Here is a 21,275-nt window from a genome sequence, read left to right as displayed (position 1 = left end):
GTGTCTTGACCTGGACGCTTTGGCGCAGGTGAAAAGAATGTTGATATTCTTTTCTGTGACATGATGGCACAAATGAACCACCACAACACTTCGTCTCATAGGACCCCGCTGCGTGCTTTGTCAACTTGTCTGATAGTGTGTCGATTTGGCTTGTCTCGTTGTATGGTTCGATGTATGACTTTAGAAAAGTCAATGCAGCTTTGGCATCAAATGTTTATAAGAACATCAAACCCACAAAGATCCGGAATTTAAAATGTAAAGCACGACTTTGGAAATGCCAATGCACCTTTTACATCAAAAGTTTGTGATCTTTACACCTATAAAGTTTCACAATTGAAATCCGTGTGCTCTGTAGCTTCCGCGGCCTCTGCGAGATGCCGCGACGAGCCCGGTCGCCATCAAAGTGCCCTTGAAACTCTGTGCTCGGATGGGGATCTTTGGTTTATGTGACTCCAGGTGCATGGGCATTGCCACTAAATCCAACCCATGTTCACAATCTTCGCGCCGAAATGTCTTTTCGAGCGTTAAAAATAAATTCTAGACAAAATCCAAATGATTTCCGGCGCCGGGGGTTGTTTTGGTCGGCGATGCATCACAGCAAATAAAAATTTCGGGGGAGGCTGAAGCCCAATAAGCCCCCCCCCCCCCCCGCCCCCCCTTAGCTACGCCCCTGGTGACTGGTGAGCGCAATATCACCGTCGCTAACATAAGGCTCCAGTACGCGGCACAGGTAAATTCAGTGTGGAGATGGAAAGAAAACGAAAGACGCTGTATGACTGGTGTAAACAGCATGAAGACCAGGTTGCAATGAAAGACAGCGAAGGCAGCCGTGCATTAGTGTGCAAATATTGCAACACTGAGATGGTCACCAACAGAAGCCATACGACCGAATTTGTGAGCATCTAGCGCCATCTCGTCATAAGAAGTTCAAGATGTTGACCCAGGAAGCTGAGAACGTGGGAACATCAGCAGACGCTCTTTGATACGTCCTGTAGACAACGTGCAAAAGAAACTGAAGCAAACGCCATAATCCATGACTTCGTTTGTGCCCTAGTGTACAGTGGAATCAGCATGCACCAGGTGGACAGACCTCTGGGGGACTTCGTACGCAAATACTGCAAGGCTGCGAAGACCATGCCAACAGGACAAAGACATCGGCTGAAATACCTGAAAGAAGCTTTTCGCAAGGACATGGGGAAAATCTGCCATGATGATGCGAGATGTGAAAGTGAGTGTCATCGTCAACGAAGCCCCAGACATCACTGGAGTGCCTACCATCTATACTCTCCTGTGCTACTATAGCTAAAAAAACCATAAAGAAGCAGGTTGTTTTGGTCAACGTGGACAAAGTAAATGCTTCGAACAGCTACACGGTGGCCAGCATAGACAGCAAGGCTCTCCTGACTATAGGCAAGACGTGGAAAGTCGTTGTGGCTGTAGCGACAGACTCAGCATAGTACGCACAAAAAATGGTACGAGAAATTTGTCAAGGTGAAGGGATCCAAATCTTGCACGTGAAAGATTTAGCACACCTGATTCATGTGAGTGTTGACCAAGTCATTTGTTTACCATGAATGTCAACAGTTCAATCCGTAGTGATCAAGTTCGAAGTGTTATTTAAGCACGCTAACAAGCTCTACCAAAAGTACACCAAAATTTGTGCTTCTAATGACCTCTTTGTACCTGATGTTAAGAAGCTACCTTCTGTTGTCCCAAATAGATGGCAAAGGTTCTACAAAGCGCTTGTGGTTGTCATAGAAATAGGGAGCTCGTTAACACAACTTGTTGAAAGCTTGCATGATAGCAGCAAAGCAGAAGCTATTCGAGTGATACTTTCTGAAAAAGAAATTGTTTATGCAAAGGCAATCCTCATGAGAGACACACTCGGCACTAATTTTATATGCCCATAAAACGCTTGAAAGCGGAAAACTTCTGATGCCCAGCTTTGATCACCTGGTAAATGTCAAGCTGCAGCAGACTTGGTGAGCTTTCAATGATGATCGGTAAGAACGATCATGCCAGAGCTGTTTTGTCTATGTTACCCAAGAGTAGCACCACATTAGTAAAAACATGTCTTGAAGAGTTCTGCACGAAACTCGCCACAAAATGGCACAGCACTGTTGAACGGAACATCTCAGACAAAGACGAAAACCAGCTAATTTTGCGGAAGTTGGGAGCCGTCCTGGATCCATTTCAGAAGCGTCTGTTGGGGCAGTCATTTGATGACAACCGACCTCTGTTCATGTCCATAACCGACGATGTAGATTCCGATGAGTTCAACAAATACTTGCTGGAAGCAAGCCCCACAAACAAAGCTGTTGAACTCATTGAGTATTGACATGACTCTACTGCTACCCCAGGCTGGCAAATGCTGCACTGACATTGCTGTGCCTAACTAACGGAAGCTGTGATGTCGAGAGAACTTTCTCCCAACTGAGATACGTTCAAGTACCAGACAGGTCTCGAATGGAGACTGATATGTTGTGCATGCAGATGATAATGTATGTAAACAAGGGTGTGTAAAAAATCGACGACCAGCTTTTCGTGAATAAAATGTTTCGTTTCATAGAAGTTATCAATGCTCTTTGCTGTCATCATTACCGATTCATTTCCAAACAAACACCAAATTTCGGAGAGTATTTGGCAGAAAGCATCGATGTCCTCCCCGACTACGAGGGGCGTAGCCAGCGGGGGGGGAGCAGCTTATGGGGCTTCAGCTCCGCCCTCGAAATTTTTTCGTGCTGTCATGCGCCGCCGACCAAAACAACCCCCAGTGCCGAAAATCATTATCGATTTTGTATAGAATGCCCTTTTCATGCTCGAAAAGACATTTCAGCGTGAACATAGCGAAATCGGGCTGGATTTCGCGGCAACACCCGGTCACATAATGCAAGGATCCCCATCCGAGCACAAAGTTTCAAGGGCATTTCGATGGTGAGCGGGCTCGTCGCCACATCTCGCAGAGGCCACGAAATCTATGGAGCACATGGATTTCAATTCTGAAGCTTTATAGACATAAAGTTCTCATAAACTTTCGATGCGAAAGGTGCATTGACATTTCTAAAGTCATGCTTTAGATTTTCAATTTCCAAACCTTGTGGGTTTAATGTTGTTATAAACATTTGACGCCAAAGGTGCATTGACTCATCTAAAGTCGTATATCGGACCATACAATGAGACAAACTAAATCGACACACTACCAGACAAATTGACAAAGGACGCAGCGAGGTTCGATGAGACGAAACGTTGTGGTTGTTCATTTTTGCCGTAATGTCACAGTAAATAATAGCATTCTTTTTTCACCTGCGCCAAAGCATCCATGTCAAGACACTAACGCCAGCAAGGATAACCACATTCTCATTTGTTTTTCTACTTTTACTTTTATTCGCAAGGACACATTGACCCTCTTTCTTTCTTTTCTTTTTTTTTTGTTCTCACTATCCCCGGGCTGCTGGAGCCTGGCAGAGCACATGCGTTTTTCTAGTGTTGCCTTGAACACCGCACGCACGCACTTCTTTGCGTGTTTGTTTTTCTCTGGCCAAGTGGATTTTCACTTCGCAGAGTTTTGAACGCTTTCTCGCTAGCAGACGAGAAAAAGAAACCATGCATGGTCACTCGCCGCCATTACTGCGGGGACACGAAGGATTGCAATGCGTTCGCTTCAGGGCAACCTCTCTGGAAAATTTTGTCTTACCTGTGTAGGATACCGAGCAGTAAGCGCATGATTCTCTGTGGACCAAGCATCTCACGTTTTCTTCGATATTCCTTTGGTAGCCACATTAAGTGCCCAAAGTAGGCATTCGATTGTGGTCAACATGTTTTCCTTTGAATTTTTGTCATTTTCGTGCCCCTGCCACTCAAAAGAAAAAAATACATTATTGTGGCGCAGGAAATTGTAGCATGGTGAAAGTTCGATATTGTTACTTCTTCATTTGCGGAAAGTAATGGGCCACGGGACGCTTCAGTTGACGGATACTCTTATTATATTATTGCGATAGCAATTATATGGACACTCCAGGCGCATTCCTGCCGTCGCCCTCATGTTCCATATAAAGTCGAAAGGCGATAACATTGTGACCGTGCGCTGCATGCTGTATGTGTGAGTGAAAGTGTAAGGAGGGTGGGGGGTGGCATGGGTGAGCTGAGAATGGTGGCTCAGTCTTGTGTACGCAAGGGAAAAACGCGGGGAGGAAGCCCGCCACCTCCCATCGCACGTGATAGAGGGGAGGCTGATATCTGTGAATCTGTGGTTGTGCAACATGTTTATTTGCCTAGTTTGACGCATTATATACAGTGACCTTTTCATAGATACGTAGATTTATTGGAGACTTATATGTATATTTAAATACCTTGTTGCGAGGTTTTGTATACATGTGCAGTGAACATTGTTTCCAGAGAGAGAGAGAGAAATAAATTTTATTGCTAGACCAGGCTTCTTGAGCCCAAAGGTGCGTGGCCTCCTCAGTCCAGGTAGCCATGGCTCGCTGCTGCCGCCCGAGCCCTGTTCACCCTTTATCAAGCTGTATCTTCGCATTTGTATATTCCATTGTATCTTCACATTCTAATATATGAGGGCGAGCAAAATGAAAGTGAGCCTACCCACTCCGCACAATAATGGCTCGGTTCATTATCTGCGAGGCATGCACGTAGCACACAGGCATCTCATTTACATAAGGGACACTGGGTTGAACATCGTTGCGTGACATAATGGACACTCCCAAAGTTGAACAGTGTGGTGTTGCGAGGTTTCTGATAGCTGAAGGTGCTTCCCAAAAAGTGTTTGCCAAAGGTGTTTCCCGTATGGCTGCCGTGTACGTTGAACATTGCATTTGATTGGCCACTGTGAAGTGTTCGAGCAAACGGTTCAAAGAACGACGTGAAAGTTGCAAAGACGATCCAAGACCGGGCCAAAGTCACCTTGCAATCACCCTCAACACAATTGCAAAGGCTGGTGAGCTGATTAGACAAGAACGGAGGATAAATCATTGACGAATTAGCAGCGAGTGTGAACATCAGTCGCGGTTTGGGACACACCATAATTCGTGAAGATTTCGGTTATCAGCTCTTGTGTGCGCAATGGATACCCCAGATTTTGAACCACCACCAGAAGGTAGAGAGGTTCGGCGCTGCCTCGACTCATCTGATCCGGTAACACAATGAGGGTGGCGACTTCTTGTCTGCAATTGTGACCGGGGACAAATCATGATGCCACTACTACGAGCCTGAAATACAACGGCAAAGCTCACAGTGGAAAAATTCAAATTAAGCACCCCCGTAGAAAGCAGAGGCCGTCGTTTCCAGTGGAAAGGTGCTGTTGACTTGTCTTTTTCGATCGTCAGGAGCCATTACTGATCGAATTTGCTAAACCTGGAGATCGTTTCCGATACTGTGAAACGCCGGATGGGCTGCGTGTTGCAATCAAGAACAAACGACGTGGAAAATTGAGGAATGGGGTCATCTTACTACACGACAATGCCCGTCCTCATGTCGCTGATGTGGTTAATACAAAACTGGTAAAGTTCAAGTGGGAAACGCTGCGACATCCGTCATACAGCCCAGACCTGTCGCCTTGCGACTTCCATGTTTTGGAGCTTTTGACAAAACACCTCAAGGGAACCAGATTCGTATCGGACGATGACGTGAAAGAGCCAGTTACAGACATTTTGAAGCAGCAACACAAGGAGTCTTGCAAGACGGACATCTCGCGACTCGTTGGTGAGACAAATGTCTAAATGCTGATGGAGACTACTTTTCAGTACAGTACCCTGTTCGTCATATATTCGCATTGGACTTTCATTTGACTTGCCCTCGTATATTTTGCATTACTCCTGCTTTTTATATGTGCTCTCTGTTGCGACTATGATTTCGGTGCAATTACTCACAATACACGACCGGTGACAGCTGCTCCTGCGCAATACATTGTAACAAAGGACAGCATCATTGAGATTTTTCCCTGGTCGTTGCACATGTACGAAAATGTAAACAAGGTTCTTGAATGACAAAGTTCCATTAAAATATTTGTCCTCCACTTGTTCATTTCATTACCTTTACATTTTTCATACCAGCGGCATGCGCTACTTTGCTGGTTTCAAACTGGTATAGTTCTTAAGTTCATGTGATATTTTCTTTAGTTATTAAATAGACAAAAAACATGGAAGAATTGATGTCAGCTATTCTGGGCACAATTTTTGGGACATATGAGTATATTCTTTTATGAAAAAATACATATTTTACTTGTCTTGACAGTGTGTAGCATTTAAGAATTTGTTTGCAGCATCTTTGGCAATGGCAGTGCAGTTATTATTATTGTATCTGACCCGTATAGAAATTCTATAAGGAGGAGGCCTAGCTGCAATGTGAGCCGAGCCCCCCCTCCCCCCTCCCCCCGAACGAAATTTCTGGCTACGCCACTGCCGATTACCAGATTGAAACAAATACCAATTTTAACGTGTTAGAGTTAAAAAGCCCGGGATACCTTCTGATAAAATAAACTGAGTGTACTACTTAGTACATCTGTAAATTTAACCTGAAAAAAACCTGTACTTCGGAATGGTTTCACACACACACACAAAAAAATAAGAAACGATTTCTCCCTGATTATCACTTTGAAAAATAGCACCGGATTTCCCCCCTTCTTAAAAAATTATATATAAAACCCAAAAACTAACAACCCTAAATGTATGCCATAAAGTAACTAGCTAAATTAGTGATTTCTTGTTAATTAGTCGATCATGCATTTCATTTTTTTTTTTTTTTTTAAATAATGCCCGCCTCTTTGAGTAGACCAGCTCATGGACTAGGAGTGTGCTATATGCCACAGGCAATTAATAAAAAAATTTTGGAGGTGTTCACTGAAACACCCGGTATATAGCAAGAGCTGGAAAGTTATGGTGACTTAGCCTGCTTACTGGCCTCTGTGGCTGTTGATACTTAGTGCGTGATGAAGCAGCAGCTTTGATCTCCAAGCTCGATGTTTCCCCAACTTGGTGTTTGCTTTTGAATCGGTGTCAATAAAACATAATTTAATTATTTATGTTCTCAGGGAACTGAGGCTTCATACCATAGACAAGGATGACCACAATGTGTTAAAGAAAAATAAATATGAAACTAAAAATTTTGTCTTGGTACACATATAAGCTTGCGGTTTTGGCTAGGTCAGCAGCACAGCTTTTATGCTAAAAGGTGAGTTGACAAAGAACTGGTTCTTATCTTGTACACAATTACCTTCAGCAGTGAAAGGTAGACAGTACCAGTCTATACAATAAACAAGTAGAATGAAAGTTATAAAAGCTAGTTCAATAACAGAAGATAACTTCATCTCACAACTGTAAACTGTGATAAGCGCCATTAAACTTCTGCAGCATCCACAGTTGTCCTGCTGCAGAATCATTTCGAACAGCCCCACTTGTATTGGTCTGTTTCCATTGAGACCTCAATAGGTGTTGATATCTATTACATTCAAACAGAAATGTACATTCAACAATTTCGCATGGCGAATCCTCGAATCGAATACAAATCAAAGAGTGAGGACTGTTTGATTCGTATTCGAAGTATTGAATATTCGCTCTCCCCTATCCCAACAAGAATTGTATGAACAAACCTTTGACGTGTACATTCGATTTATACATTATTGTTTGAAGTGTAGTTAAATTACTCCAAGAAGTGCAACTGTCCAACGGTTGTGAGCTGCCTACATCACATAAGAAAAAAAAGTTATCCTTGCAAACAAGCATTGACACTTACTGGCATTATCAGCCACCACAACCACCTCCTCTTCGATGCTGTTATCGGTGAGGTATGCTGTTTCACATCCATCCATTACAAGTGAACCATGGCATGGCGATACAGGTCCAACAGAGATCTCCCCATCTAAAACGGGGCTATCAAGTGTGTCGGCTTGAACGCCCACCGTTGCTACTCGGACCGGGTCCATTACCTACGAGTACAAAACACGGGAGTATACATCATTAACCGTACGCTCATAGCGGAGAATAACAGAAAAAATGTACTTTATTAAATCATGCCTGGGCATTTCAGGCCGCATGTAAGGCTGGTGCCTGAAGACGACGCACAAGCAGCTAGAATTGTAGATGCAACACAGCTAGTTAATCCGTTTTACTTTAAAGAACACGTGGACATTATTTTTTCCGCTACATGGTCATGTATAAAAAAAACAGTAATAAAAAAAGCTCGCCTGAATATGTAAGATATTGATACAAAATGTCAACAGAAATGGGAACCTCGCTTAGCTTTATTACACAAGCTCAGCGTTGATCAGTAGAGTATCAAGTCAAATGAGCGTTCAAAAACACCAGAAACAACTCAAAATAATACAGTTTCAGCAGAATGCTAAGAGGACAACAGACCTCGTGTGGAGGCATAGGAGAAGTTTCTTCTTCGCGAGTGCGACAGCTTACTGACTCGATTCATCAAGGGCCCGCTTGATTGACAGGAACTTGTGCCCTTATGGAATGTTGTAGCTTTGGGTAAAAAGGGCCTTCAGACAACATTTTCGTAGCGTACATCATGCCCATGTTTATCGCTGATGCGGTCGCCTAGCAACGTGGGGATTGGGGGACCCGAGGATTATCCGGGAATGTGAGAAAATGCCAGGATGATGGAAAATGGCGGCTGCTACAGCCCGGAGCGCTCATTTTAAACTTGCGTTCGCGAACGCAGAAGTGGCCTCCAGGAGGTCCGCAAGGAAGAAAACGCTAATTCAAAAGAGACGTGCGGTGCTTACCGCCGTTGAGAACAAGTAGCTGTGAGCAAAGGCATTCAGCCGATAAGCCGCACCGGCCGTACCCACCGTCAGCTAGCGCGGCTCCCGAGATAACCCTGATAACTCTCGCAACCAGAGGCGCTTTCGGAGTCGGCAGAGAGCCTTCGGATCCTCTCCGTCGTCTCAAGGAAACATGGAGGTTGTGCGGTTGTCACGTGCGTTACGCTTAGGTGGACTTTGGGCAAAACAGGTGAGAAAAACTATTTGTCAGCTCTGTCGACAAGTGTTGGTGACATGTTCACTCTGTTAAACGTGCCTGAGAGCCATGGTTCTTGCGGCACTTCTTTCTGAGGGGCATGCCTTGTAATCGTTACTTGACCGGAGAGTTGCTTAGGTCAAATGTATCGTCTTGGCTCTCTGTTGAAAAAAAATGGAAATGTAAAAGGAATTTGCGAGCAAGCACAACCTGTCTATCAATAGTAAATTCACTTCGAGTTCTGAAAGGCGAAATGCTAATGGGAAACTGAAAGCATCGGACTCCGGCACACCGGTTCCCTGTGGCGAGTACGGCTGCTAGCGTCTGCCTCCAGAGGTGATTATTAAAGGGAAGTATACTCCGTAATTTTCGCATGTATGATGTTCCTCTCGGCTAGCTCCGATCCGTGTTTTGTATTACCTGCCGATGAAATTCTTGGACAAAAGCTGCTTGCGACCTTCCTGGTACATGTGCTCAGTTCGTTTGTTTTTGACAATTCTCTTACAGGCATGCTTAGCGCCTATGTCATCGAGGTGTTTAAACCTGCACGAATATCAAAGCAAACAGCTAATGGCTGACAATGGCATTACTGTCCAGAGGTTCAAAGTGGCAGACAATGTCACTCAAGCTCAGGAGATTTCGCAAACACTTGGTAAGTTAACGTGCTAAGCGGTTCGCAGATCAACTGAATATAGACCGTAAACCTCCACACTTCGTAATCGTTTTTCTTTGCATGCTTGTTTGAGCTATTTCCACTAGTTGTGCACTCGACCTACAAGCAAACGTTAAAGTCATAAATCTGTTGTTTTAAAAACGAGGATTTACACCCATAAACACAATAAAAGAAGCAAGATTACATTGAGTGGACCAGCACACATTTTTGCAAGCACCCCACTGATCCTTGCAGTAGGAATCAAATATGACCAGGCTCTTCTGCACCATGCAGGATGAACTTGTCTTTCAAACTGAGAGCTGTTGTAACATGCAAGTATTGAAGTGCTGCTTTCCTTAAAAGTCCAATTCCCACAGGCAAGAACATGTTTACATGTTAACTACATTCTAGCTTTCCAAGAAAAATATTGCAGAAGCACACACTAGGAACTTTTATTTTTCTTGAACATGTCTCTAGCTTAGTTGCTCCATTTCTGTTTGCAGATGTTGCAGAATTTGTCATCAAGGCACAAATACTTGCTGGTGGGAGAGGAAAAGGGACGTTCAGCAGCGGTCTTCGTGGTGGAGTAAAACTCACTAAAGAGTAATGACATTTGTTTCACAACTTAAAAACTTTTGTAGTATTAGTGAAGTAACCACATAAACTAAACTGTTGCTGCTTAAAGGTACCATGTGTTGTAAGACAGTTGGCAGGTATTCTCTAATGCGTACACCTTCAGTCAAAAGTATGTGGGGCATAGTGGTTAAACAAAATTCTTTACGGCAGAAATAAGCATTGACTGTTGGGCTAGTTTGGTAATTGATAATGCAAGGCGTAACATGCACAACATGCAGGACAGATTAATGTGAGAAAGACAGCGCTACTATCAAATTGAGGGTTTGTTGCAACTGAATGTTTATTGTTTATTGTCCTAACCAAGTTGGTTTCCTTTGCAGCTTCGTGCTGCTCTCGGCTGGATTACAGATCTTATTTTTCGTAAAACACCCTCCACCTTGCAGATTTATGCCGAACTTATTTGCTTATTAATTGAAAAGGAATGTGTAGGAATGAAGTGGCCATATTAGAAGAAGTGGAAGTGCACTTGTGCAAACTGATCAGAAATAGACAAGGCTCGTGCCACTGCAAGTAAAGTGTTAGTGGTCAAGTAGGCAGGACATAGTCATAACCATGCAGAATGCAAGACAGGGAAGAGAAGGAGGCCATGGCTTGAGAAAGTAGTTATTAGTCTCATACAGATAGCTCTTTTAGTATTGTGCACTACAATATAATTTTTGGTGAGAGAAAGCTTTGCATGGGAGAGACCCCTCCTAACATAGACCATTCGCTTAGGCACAAGAAAGAAAGAAAACATTCCAGGGACCCTCTAGCAGTAGACCTAGCTGTATATATCTTATGAAATCTTGCACTTGAAGTTGAGCACCACTTTTTTCTAGCCCTTCACATAGTTGAAAAGTACCTAACACAGTCACCGATTAGACTCTGAACACATACTTGCATGCTGTTGTCATGAAAGTGATGAGTTTCAAAGAACACACCAATGTGACATGCAGACTCTTTACAAATATGGAGTGTCTAGCATAACTTAGCATTCCTTGTTGCCATTTTTCTTCTTTAGCCCAGCCCAAGTATCAGAGCTTGTGAGCAAGATGCTTGGCTATAAGCTGGTCACAAAGCAGACACCAAAGGATGGCGTCCCAGTAAACAAGGTACTTGTTCATCTTTTACAACCCACCGTAGTGGCTTAGAGGCTTTGGCATTGCGCTCCTAAGCGCAATATTGCGGGAGTGAATCCCGGTCGCGGCAGCTGCATTTCAATGGTGGCAAAATGAAAAACATGCCCTTGTACCTAACATTGGGTGCATGTTAAAGAACCCCAGGTGGTGAAAATTAAACTGGAGCTGCCCACTACAGCGTGCCTCATGATCGTATTGTGGTTTTGGCTTGTAAAACCTCAGAATGAATTTTTTTTTTTGAAGTTCATCTTTTACATTTTACTGGCTGTTTACATGCTGAGCCACTAGTCAGAAAGTAAAGGTGCATAAACCCTTCCAGAGGAAATGCCAGAATCCGTGACAATATGAAAAATTGTCACAGGAACTTAAAGGGAAATTGCCCACTGTCTTTTATTTTTGCACATTTTCTAGCTTACCAAATCTTCGCTCAAGACAAAGAGAGATTTTCAGTGTACTATACTCTGTTTCAGTAGTTCTGTGTAGCACTGTGGTAGCTACAGGCCTTTTTGACCAACCAAGGGGGCAAACACGTCTTAGTATAAACACCATGCAAGTGATCTTGCGTGCCACAGCGCCAAGCGATGCGATGGAGATGGCTGTCGTGTTCGCTTGTCACCTACAAGTCGCACCCCATGTGAGCGACGATTCTGAGTGACGTCTCCCCCATGTTGGCGGTATGAGGATAGCAAATACGCATCAAAACTAGCATGACGTGTGCTTTATTAATTTAAGTTAATGTATTTTACTGTAAAAAGCAGTATAAAATATTTCTGAAGGTCTTGCAATAGGTTCTTGTTCTTGCACGTATAAAAGTTCAATCATTTGCTCGTTCCATGCTACAATTGGTAGTATTTGAGTGATGTACAGTGGTCACGGAATGAAACGCGTCAATTTAGGGCTAAGTAATGCGCGTACTTTCGTTTCAACCGGCTACAGTTCATGTCACATCGACGTAATTCCGGCGCGTACACTTACATCAGAGTCCTCGTCACCTTTGGTGACCAAATTCCTAGCGACATGACATGGTGCTCTCGCGTACTTTGCACACATGTATGGTTCTACTAAATGTTCCGTGTCCCATTTCATTCCGTGAGCACTGTACATCCAGTTCCGGCTTTTCGCTATTGGCTAGTTGCTTGTAGCACATCCAGGTGACGGATCACGAATTCTAGATTTCCAGAACTGAGCAACAAGACAGAATGATCCGTTCAAACGACGACCCGTTTCGTTGCTCGAAGCAGTCTCTCATCGCCGTCGTGCACAAGATCACTCTCATGGGGTTACGCCTTTAAAGGTGCCCTTCCACGTCCTGTCATTCGCTAGTGGCAAGCGCTGCAGTGCAGGCGGCGACAGCATCTACGAAGACTGCAACTGCACAGCGAGGTCATCTGTCGTGATAGCAGCGGCAGAAAATGTGTTCCATATTCGCTCTGACACCAAGAAGGTGTGCGTCTTCAAGATATTCAAGATACAAAGCAGAAGGAGGGTTGCAGAGACAGCACGAGCAGAGGGTTCAAAAGGTGCACTCGGCCAGCACATCGTACGGGATGGTGGCGCCATCTCTTATCCTTCTTGTAACATCCACTTGTACACAGTGTGCTTGCTGATATTTGTATGTGTAGCTGATTTCCTAATTAGAATTAGTAAACGTTTACCACAGTTCTTGTGCACTGTTTCAAGATGGTTCAGAGCCAACTTATTCTTTCCTCTCACATAAAAGAGCAGCTTGGAACGATACCACACAAGCAAGTCTGCAGACACTATTTATGTGAAGGATGGAGCACTGCCCAGGGAAGCAACCTTTGCAGTGTTGTAGCTGTGCCGACTACACATATGAATTTAGCCACTGTTAAATAAATTTTTTGTTTGTACTTTTCAATGCAAATTAATGTCTGTATGGCAGCGTTGCATTAATTTTTTTCTTCCCTGCACATTTTCATTCAAACAAGTTGAGTACTCTGTTTTGAGTATTTTCAGTATCATAGAGCCTAAGTAAATATTAAAGAACAGATCAAATTAACACAATAAACCACCCTGTAACCTGAAGAGAAGATTCCATGTAAATTCCTGCCAACAAAACTAGTTGTCAAGGCTATTCAGTCATACAACAGGTTCCGAACTACTGCACTACTACATCTCGCTGTGCTCACTGTGCAAGATTCTGCGCTTGCATGTCGTGTAGCCTTGACTCTGCTGCACAGAATTACAAAAACATATTATAGAAACATAATTTACATAACACTGACACTCCTCTTCACTAATACTGATAACGCTAGTACTAATACTGCTCTTCAGGGTCGCCTTAAAGAAATGCTAAAGTTAAGCTTTATTGGTAAAGTATGCTTCTGCAATGCTGAATAAGCCAGCCTTACCATCAGAAGAGGCTTGATAAGCCAGAAAAATGAAAAAGCAAAACACAGGTGTTCACGCCACCTTGGAAGTTCTGCACCAATCTGCCCCACCGTTGTGGACTTTTACATTGTTTGCTTGGGCCTACTTAATTTCTCATCGGTAAAACTGGGCTGCATTGTATCCGAACTGAATGAGAGACTGAACTGTGCAAGTTTCAAGAACTTGTATTGAACCACAATGACCCAAATACGGAAAGAAAAAGAAAATAGTGCAATACATCATGCTGATGTACGGGCACTGCTGTTTTAGCACAATATTGGAAAACAAGAATTGCATTTTGACCTTATTTTTCTCTTCTTGTAATCAACCTACTACTATCAAATTCACAGAAGGAATGTTTTAAAAGAATACTTATCAGTCTAACTGATTCAGTGTTTTTCTTTAGTGTCTGTTTTAAAAATTGAGTTTGGTACTGCAGTAGCAACTTGGATGTGTGAAGCATGAGGAGGTCATGCGCAGTTCACTTGTCTGAAAATGGCCACTGATTTTTTCAGCTTATATTACTTAGGCAATAGAATGCACCCTTCGGGAGGTTCCTTTGCCAGTCCACCTTTACTCAAGTTGGTGCAATTTTTAAGCATTCAGCCATATGTGTACAAAATTCCATATCCCTTGCACTCTGTTCCATGTTATTCTGAGTTTTTCATTAACCTTTTCAGGGTCGATTTCTTTCGCCATATGCTACCGCCCAGGGTCGATGTATTTTACTGCAGATTCCAATTCCTCTGAGGGACCTATTTCGAAAACAATTTGCCGTAATTTTTCTAGGGTGGCCGTAAGTGAGAAAAAGATATTTTGCATTGGTATATATGTACTCGTTATTCATGAATAACAACAATAAAAAAGGAAATTAACTTATAAGAATTAAGAATTTAATGCATTGTTATAGTTCAAGGCTTAGAATATGCGCACATGAGAATATTTTGCAAGTCTCAAATGTTCCTGCTCTTACGCTAATATTTACGTCCATAGCCTAATTGAACTGCATAGGTGAGTGCACCCAAGAAAACTGTGTGGTTGTGTGCCCGTGAAAAAAGCAAAACATGTGACAAACTTCTGCTAGTCTTCATTTTATCGCCAACCAGAGGCAATTAGATATTGCGAGTCTCTCAAAGAAAAGAAGAAAGAAAATGCATGCACGGCGGCATCCTTCCTGTGCTCACCCCTGTGAGCACTAAATGAGCGAGAAACAGGCGGCTGCCCTTCGAGCGATTAGTAACGAGATAGCCATCAGTTTTGTGAGCACAAGAAGCCGAAACCGCTCGCGGAACAAAACCCAAACCGCTGCACGCGCCCCAATGCGCAAGCGGTAGTGTATATTGATGCACTTGAGCAAACTGGCTCTAAAACAAACCATGCAACGAAAACCGAGAGACGGAGGCGCAAGAAAAAAATTCCCTGTATTCCCAGATAGTGGCAGCACATGCCAAGAAAGAAAAAAAATTAGGAAATTGGCGCACTTTTTAAACGTACAGACGGCACCGTAAATATACGGCATCGACCATTTTGGACTTGTTCATGGCGCCATATATTTACGTCATTGACCCTGAAAGGGTTAAAGGAACGACACAAGGGGCATTTTGGGACAAATTCTGCAGCAATCGACATACAATAAATCAAGGAACATTGGAATGCCTTTATAGTGGCACCTTCTGATCCACAAAGCCAAAATAAACATAAAAATATCAAATGCAAACTCCTATTATAATAAAATTCCAGCATTTCACGGTTTTCAAATCAACATTTTTATTAAGTTCCTGGGATGCAGTTGCTAAGTGTTGCTAAGTATATGTACACAACTTTCAGTGAACAGAAAGTACAGGAAATGAACAGGAAATGCATCCACATAACTGTAGCAGTATTTTGAAATGTTCCAGGTCATTTGGAACTTTTGTTGCTCCCATTATTGACTCTTGCAGCACTGCTAATGCAGTGGTTGGCTGCTCAACAGTATGAATGAAATATATTTTACGAAATATGGCCCCTGTTGTTAGATAGGTACCAGATGCACAAGAAAAAGACACTGGCGGTGCATCCAGCCTTTAAGGTTTCAGTTTAGTTTCAGTTCCCGTTTATTATTCTTTAAATACAATGAATTGGTAAGATACAATGTACATATAGGTTATTGGTGATTTAATGCTATTAGCAATCTAACTTATGGTTGGTGGGCAATTGTTGATGACATGTTTTATATCATGATTATTATCAATGGCGGCCCATGCCCAGTAACACATACCCATTTACCAAGTTGCTGTGTGTAACAGCATTTGGATAAACTTGAAATTTGTAACTGTGTAGTACGGAGGTTTATTGAAGAGTGGCACATACCCTGTAACCTAAGTTAGCGTCAAAGAGGCTGATTGAAGAGTGGCACATGCGTAGTGGCACATTGAGCCACTTTAGTCCGACTGTTTGTTTTGAACTCGGTTCTTTCAGAGCCTGTTGTTCTACCCATTTGACTGTGGACCACCCAGTGACCTGAATTGGTGAAAAAGAGGTTAGGCGAGGACATACATACATGCACGCACACATACACACACACACAATCATCATCAACCTATTTGTGTCCACTGCAGGACGAAGGCCTCTCCCTGTGATCTCCAATTACCGCTGTCCTGCGCCAACCAATTCCAACTAGCACCCGCAAATTTCCTAATTTCGTCGCACCACCTAGTCTTCTACCATCCCATACTGCGCTTCCCTTCTCTTCGTACCTATTCAGTCACCCTAATGGTCGAACGGTTATCTAACCGGCGCATTACATGGCCTGCCCAGCTCCATTTCTTTCTCCTGATGTCAATTGGAATATCGTCTATACCTGTTTGCTCTCTGATCCAAACCGTTCTCTTTCTGTCGCTTAGAGTTATGGCTAGCATTCTTCGTTCCAGCACTCTCTGAGTAGTCCTTAACTTGTTCTCAAGCTTCTTTGTCAGTCTCCAAGTCTCTGCACCATATGTCAGCACCGGTAAAATGCACTGATTGTACGCCTTCCTTTTCAATGATAATGGTAAGCTTCCAGTCAGGAGCTGACAATGTCTGCTGTATGCGATCCAACCCATTTTTATTCTTCTGTGGATTTCATTCTCATGGTCAGGGTTCCCTGTAATTAGTTGACCTAGGTAAACATACTCCTTCACAGACTCTAGAGGTTGACTTGCCATCTTGAACTCTTGTTCCCTTGCCTGGTTATTTATCATTATGTTTGTCTTCTGCATATTAATCTTCAGCCCCAGTCTTACACCCTCCCTGCTAAGGTTCTCAATCATTTGTTGTAACTCGTCCACAGTGTTGCTAAATAGAACCGAAAGTTGCTGAGGTATTCGCCGTCGATCTTTACTCCTTAACCTTCCAAGTTTAATAGCTTGAATACTTCTTCCAAGCATGCAGTGAATAGCATTGGAGAGATTGTGTCTCCCTTGTCTGACCCCTTTCTTTATAGGTATCTTCCTACTTGTGTAGAATTAACTACACTTGACTATGCAATGCCTCTATGACTGCTGGTATCTCTACTGAATCAAATGCTTTTTGTAATCTATAAAAGCCATATAGAGAGGCTTATCGTACTCAGTGGATCTCTCGATAACCTGATGAATGGCATGGATGTAATCCATTGTAGAGTATCCTTTCCTGAAGCCAGCCTGTTCCCTTGGTTGACTAAAGTCCAATGTTGCCCTTATTCTATTAGAGAATATTTTAGTAAATATTTTATACAATACTGGGAGTAAGCTAATGGGCCTATAGTTTTTCAGTTCTTTAACGTCGCCATTTTTGTGGATTAGTATAATGTTTGCATTCTTCCAGTTTTCTAGGACCCTTGCAGTCGATAGAAACTTCGTATAGAGAGCTGCCAGTTTTCCTAGCATTATGTCTCCTCCATTTTTGATTAAATTGACTGTTATTCCATCCTCTCCTGCCGCTTTTCCCCATTTCATGCCTTGCAAGGCCCTTCTGACCTCATCTCTAGTTATAAGAGGAGTTTCTGTATACTCTTCATTACTGTTTCGAATAGAGTACTCCTGAATCGTCTGGGTACTGATAGGTCAGTGTAGAATTCTTCCGCTGCTTTTATTATACCTTCGAGATTGCTATTGATATTACCCTGCTTATCTTTCAGTGCATACATCTTGGTTTGTCCTATGTCAAGTTTCTTTCTCACTGATTTCAGGCTGCGTCCACTTGCAGCTTCTTCAGTTTTTTTCAATTTATAGTTTCGAATATCACTTATTTTCGCCTTGTTGATCAGTTTTGATAGTTCCGCAGATTCTATCTTATCTCTTGAGTTGGACACTTTCATTTTTTGTTGTTTCTTTATTAGGTCCTTTGTTAGGTCCAGAACTTCAGTTTGGCCTAGTTGGTGTTTACTGCATATCATATTCACCGGATATGAAGACGGGGACAGCGGAAGAGAACACACAAACAACACGGGTGGTAACTTTCAACTGGTTTATTCACGGCAGCCCGTGGGCATACATAGACAAATAGAACATGCGCAGAATTCAGCAAACAAGAACACTCATCAGCCTAGCGGGGCAACCAATTATAAAAAAAATCTATTTCCGATTGAAACAACCTAATGGAAATGTCACTAACACAGTCTTGGCCTTTCCTTTTATGTGATAAACCTCCGTCAGTTCACGTGCAGTCTGGTCCTGGCTTCTCCCCAGAATCTTTATCTTCTTAAACAGAGGTGCACAGTGACAGGCATTGCAGTGTGCAGGCAAGTGAACAAAACATGAACAAAAGTAAACGAAAGATAAATTGGCGCACTTGCCTGCGCACTGCAATGCCTGTCAATGTGCACCTCTGTTTAAAGAGATAAAGATTCTGGGGAGAAGCCAGGACCAGACTGCACGCGAACTGATGGAGGCTTATCACATAAAAAAGAAAGGCCAAGACTGTGTTAGCGACACTTCCATTAGGTTGTTTCAATCGGAAATAGATTTTTTTTTATAAATGATTGCCCCGCTAGGCTGATGAGTGTTCTTGCTTGCTGCGCTGCGCATGTTCTATTTGTCTATGTATGCCCACGGGCTACCGTGAACAGACTAGTTGAAAGTTACCGCCCGTCTTTATTTGCAGTCACTTTATTAGTGGGGGAGCTTGCCTACTTGTTGCCTTGGTGCCTTGCGTCCCACTTCACTTGCTGCCCCTGAAGCCAGCATCGTTACAGTTTCATTCATTACCTCTATGTCATCATCATCATCTCTCTGTTCTAAGGCTGCATATTTGTTTGCAAGTACCAGCCTAAATTTGTCTGCTTTTACCCTTACTACCTCTAAGTTGACCTGTTTTCTTCTTGACCAATTTTACTCTTTCTTTGTTCAAATTGAGGTGAATCCTAGCCCTCACTAACCTATGATCACTGCACTTTACCCTACCTATCACTTCTGCATCCTGCAATATGCTGGGATCGGCAGAAAGTATGAAATCAATTTCATTTCTTGTTTCACCATTAGGGCTTTTCCAGGCCCACTTTCTGTTGTTACTTTTCCTGAAAAAGGGTGTTCATTATTCTCAGCTTATTCCTTCCTGCGAATTCTACCAGCATCTCTCCTCTTGTGTTTCTAGAATCGACGCCATAGTTGCCAGCTGCCTGTTCACCTGCCTGTTCTTTCCCACTTTTGCATTGAAGTCCTCCATTACTACTGTATACCGCGTTTGCACTTTTCTCATCGCTATTTCAACATCTTCATAAAGCTGATCTACTTCCTCATGTACTACCTTGCTTGTACTACCTTTAATCTATACCCCTTTATTAAGTTTGATTACGGTACTGCTACCCTCTCGTTAATGCTGTAGAATTCGTCAATGTTTCCCGCTATGTCCTTATGGATTAGGAATCCTACCCCATATTGCTTCTTATCAGAGAGACCTCTATAGCAGAGGACATGGCCGTTATTTAGCAATGTGTAAGCCTCACCAGTTTTTCTAATTTCAGTAAGGCCGATAATATCCGAAACAATGTCTGCATACATACATACACACACACACACACACACACACACACACACACACACATACATACATAATACATAGGAAAAAAAAAACAACCAGCCAACCGCAAGTTGGGTAAAATTCCTAAAGATGCTAATAGCAGTAACACATGGCTTTAGTACTTGTTCTGCCTGATTATCTGTGTACCTTTCTCCTTATATATTTATTAGTTGTCTGTAGAGCCGAAAGTTGATTTCTGTATGTGTGCACTAAGGTGATGATTGCTGAGGCCCTGGACATATCAAGAGAGACCTACCTGGCCATTCTGATGGACCGTTCCTACAATGGTCCCGTGATAGTGGCCAGTCCGGCTGGAGGCGTAGACATTGAAGATGTCGCTGAAAAGACGCCACACTTGATTTTTAAGGTACACAGTATTCTTTTTATCTTTTATGACAGGCCAGCTGCAGTATGTTATATCATCAGCATTTCTCTTTGTATCTATTATTTTTCTGATCATAACATGTACACTTCACCAGACCATTGGCACATGTTGTGCCATTCTATCACTAAATAGTAGTACCGATTCCATAAAACAGCTGTCATCATCGGCATATCTAGCATCAACCTTGCCGATTAATGTATGCTCTAGTGCTTTATAAGCATGCCTTGAGATGCACATTGCGTCATTGCTTTTTCCTTTGTGCGTGTGCATGTATGTGTGTTGCAAAAGTAATGACAAAGGGTTCAGAGCACCTACAGGCTTAGGCAAGAACCGGCTTATCAAACAAGTTTTGTTCATATGTGACAGGAGCCAGTCAATATACTGGAGGGCATCACTCACACACAAGCACAGAAGATTGCAAAGAACCTCAACTTCAAGGGTCCACTGCTGGATAAGGTGAGAAATGGTTGCGATATCTTATACCTCTGTATTTCAGACCTTGATCTTTCTGTAGTGTGGAATCGTATAGGCAGCCTAAATGCATACCTGCCAGCTTGTATGATTTCATTGTAATATGCCCAATTTTTAGCGTTTGTTTACTATTGTCATATTGACAAATATTTCCTATTTCTTTATTTACGTATATTCTAGGGCAAAACCAATTTCAAGAAAAAAAAAATACATACACAGTCATTGAGTGATTTGTTACGAACCATCTTTTGGGCCTGTTGATTATCTGGACCAGCCCCACGGCAGCAACGTTAACTGATAGAACCAATGCATTACAGTAACGAAATTGTTGACAGCCATTAGGTGACTGTTTCAATAACGAACTTCACAAACATTTCTGCTTGTCTGCAGTAGGGGTTGTGGTTGCTGTGACTATAGAGCAGAGTGCCTGTTCACAGCACCCCTACAGAGCAGGCTGCGGACCTTTTAATAAACGGTCAACATATTGATTAATCAAACAGTTCTTACTACTTTTCACCAAACTTTAATATTTCTTGGCTTCCACTGTGGTGTGTTTGAAATTCTAAGGCTGGCTGGTCTGCTAAAGGTATGTGCTGCTCAATTTCGGTGACTTTACAATACCTCAAACA

General features: G+C 42.7%; 2 protein-coding genes across 8 annotated transcripts in view; one reads left to right on the top strand and one right to left on the bottom strand.

Moving 5' to 3' along the window:
• Positions 1 to 8,868, bottom strand: part of LOC126521667 (cyclin-D-binding Myb-like transcription factor 1) — a 93,027-nt gene extending 84,159 nt beyond the window's left edge. The window contains exons 1-2 of one of the 4 annotated variants that reach the window (XM_055065802.2): positions 8,810 to 8,868; positions 7,744 to 7,936 (exon numbers count right to left, since the gene is read on the bottom strand). In XM_055065802.2, coding sequence (XP_054921777.1) covers positions 7,744 to 7,933 — 190 coding nt within the window. In that variant the 5' untranslated portion in view covers positions 7,934 to 7,936; positions 8,810 to 8,868. The other 3 variants (XM_050170392.2, XM_055065803.2, XM_050170390.3) reach the window with 3 other exon arrangements.
• A 20-nt stretch (positions 8,869 to 8,888) lies between these two features.
• Positions 8,889 to 21,275, top strand: part of ScsbetaG (Succinyl-coenzyme A synthetase beta subunit, GDP-forming) — a 54,897-nt gene continuing 42,510 nt past the window's right edge. For all 4 annotated transcript variants that reach the window (XR_008610318.2, XR_008610317.2, XM_050170395.3 and 1 more), the window contains exons 1-6: positions 8,889 to 8,972; positions 9,486 to 9,630; positions 10,134 to 10,233; positions 11,267 to 11,357; positions 20,005 to 20,157; positions 20,542 to 20,631. Coding sequence is in view for 2 of the 4 variants with exons in the window: in XM_050170395.3 (XP_050026352.1) it covers positions 8,916 to 8,972; positions 9,486 to 9,630; positions 10,134 to 10,233; positions 11,267 to 11,357; positions 20,005 to 20,157; positions 20,542 to 20,631 (636 nt within the window). In the remaining 2 variants the exon portion in view is untranslated. The remainder of the gene's footprint in view (positions 8,973 to 9,485; positions 9,631 to 10,133; positions 10,234 to 11,266; positions 11,358 to 20,004; positions 20,158 to 20,541; positions 20,632 to 21,275) is intronic.

Source organism: Dermacentor andersoni, chromosome 6, assembly GCF_023375885.2.
Source record: "Dermacentor andersoni chromosome 6, qqDerAnde1_hic_scaffold, whole genome shotgun sequence".
NCBI classification, from domain to species: Eukaryota; Metazoa; Arthropoda; class Arachnida; order Ixodida; family Ixodidae; genus Dermacentor; species Dermacentor andersoni.
This window is presented reverse-complemented; position numbering and strand designations above follow the sequence as displayed.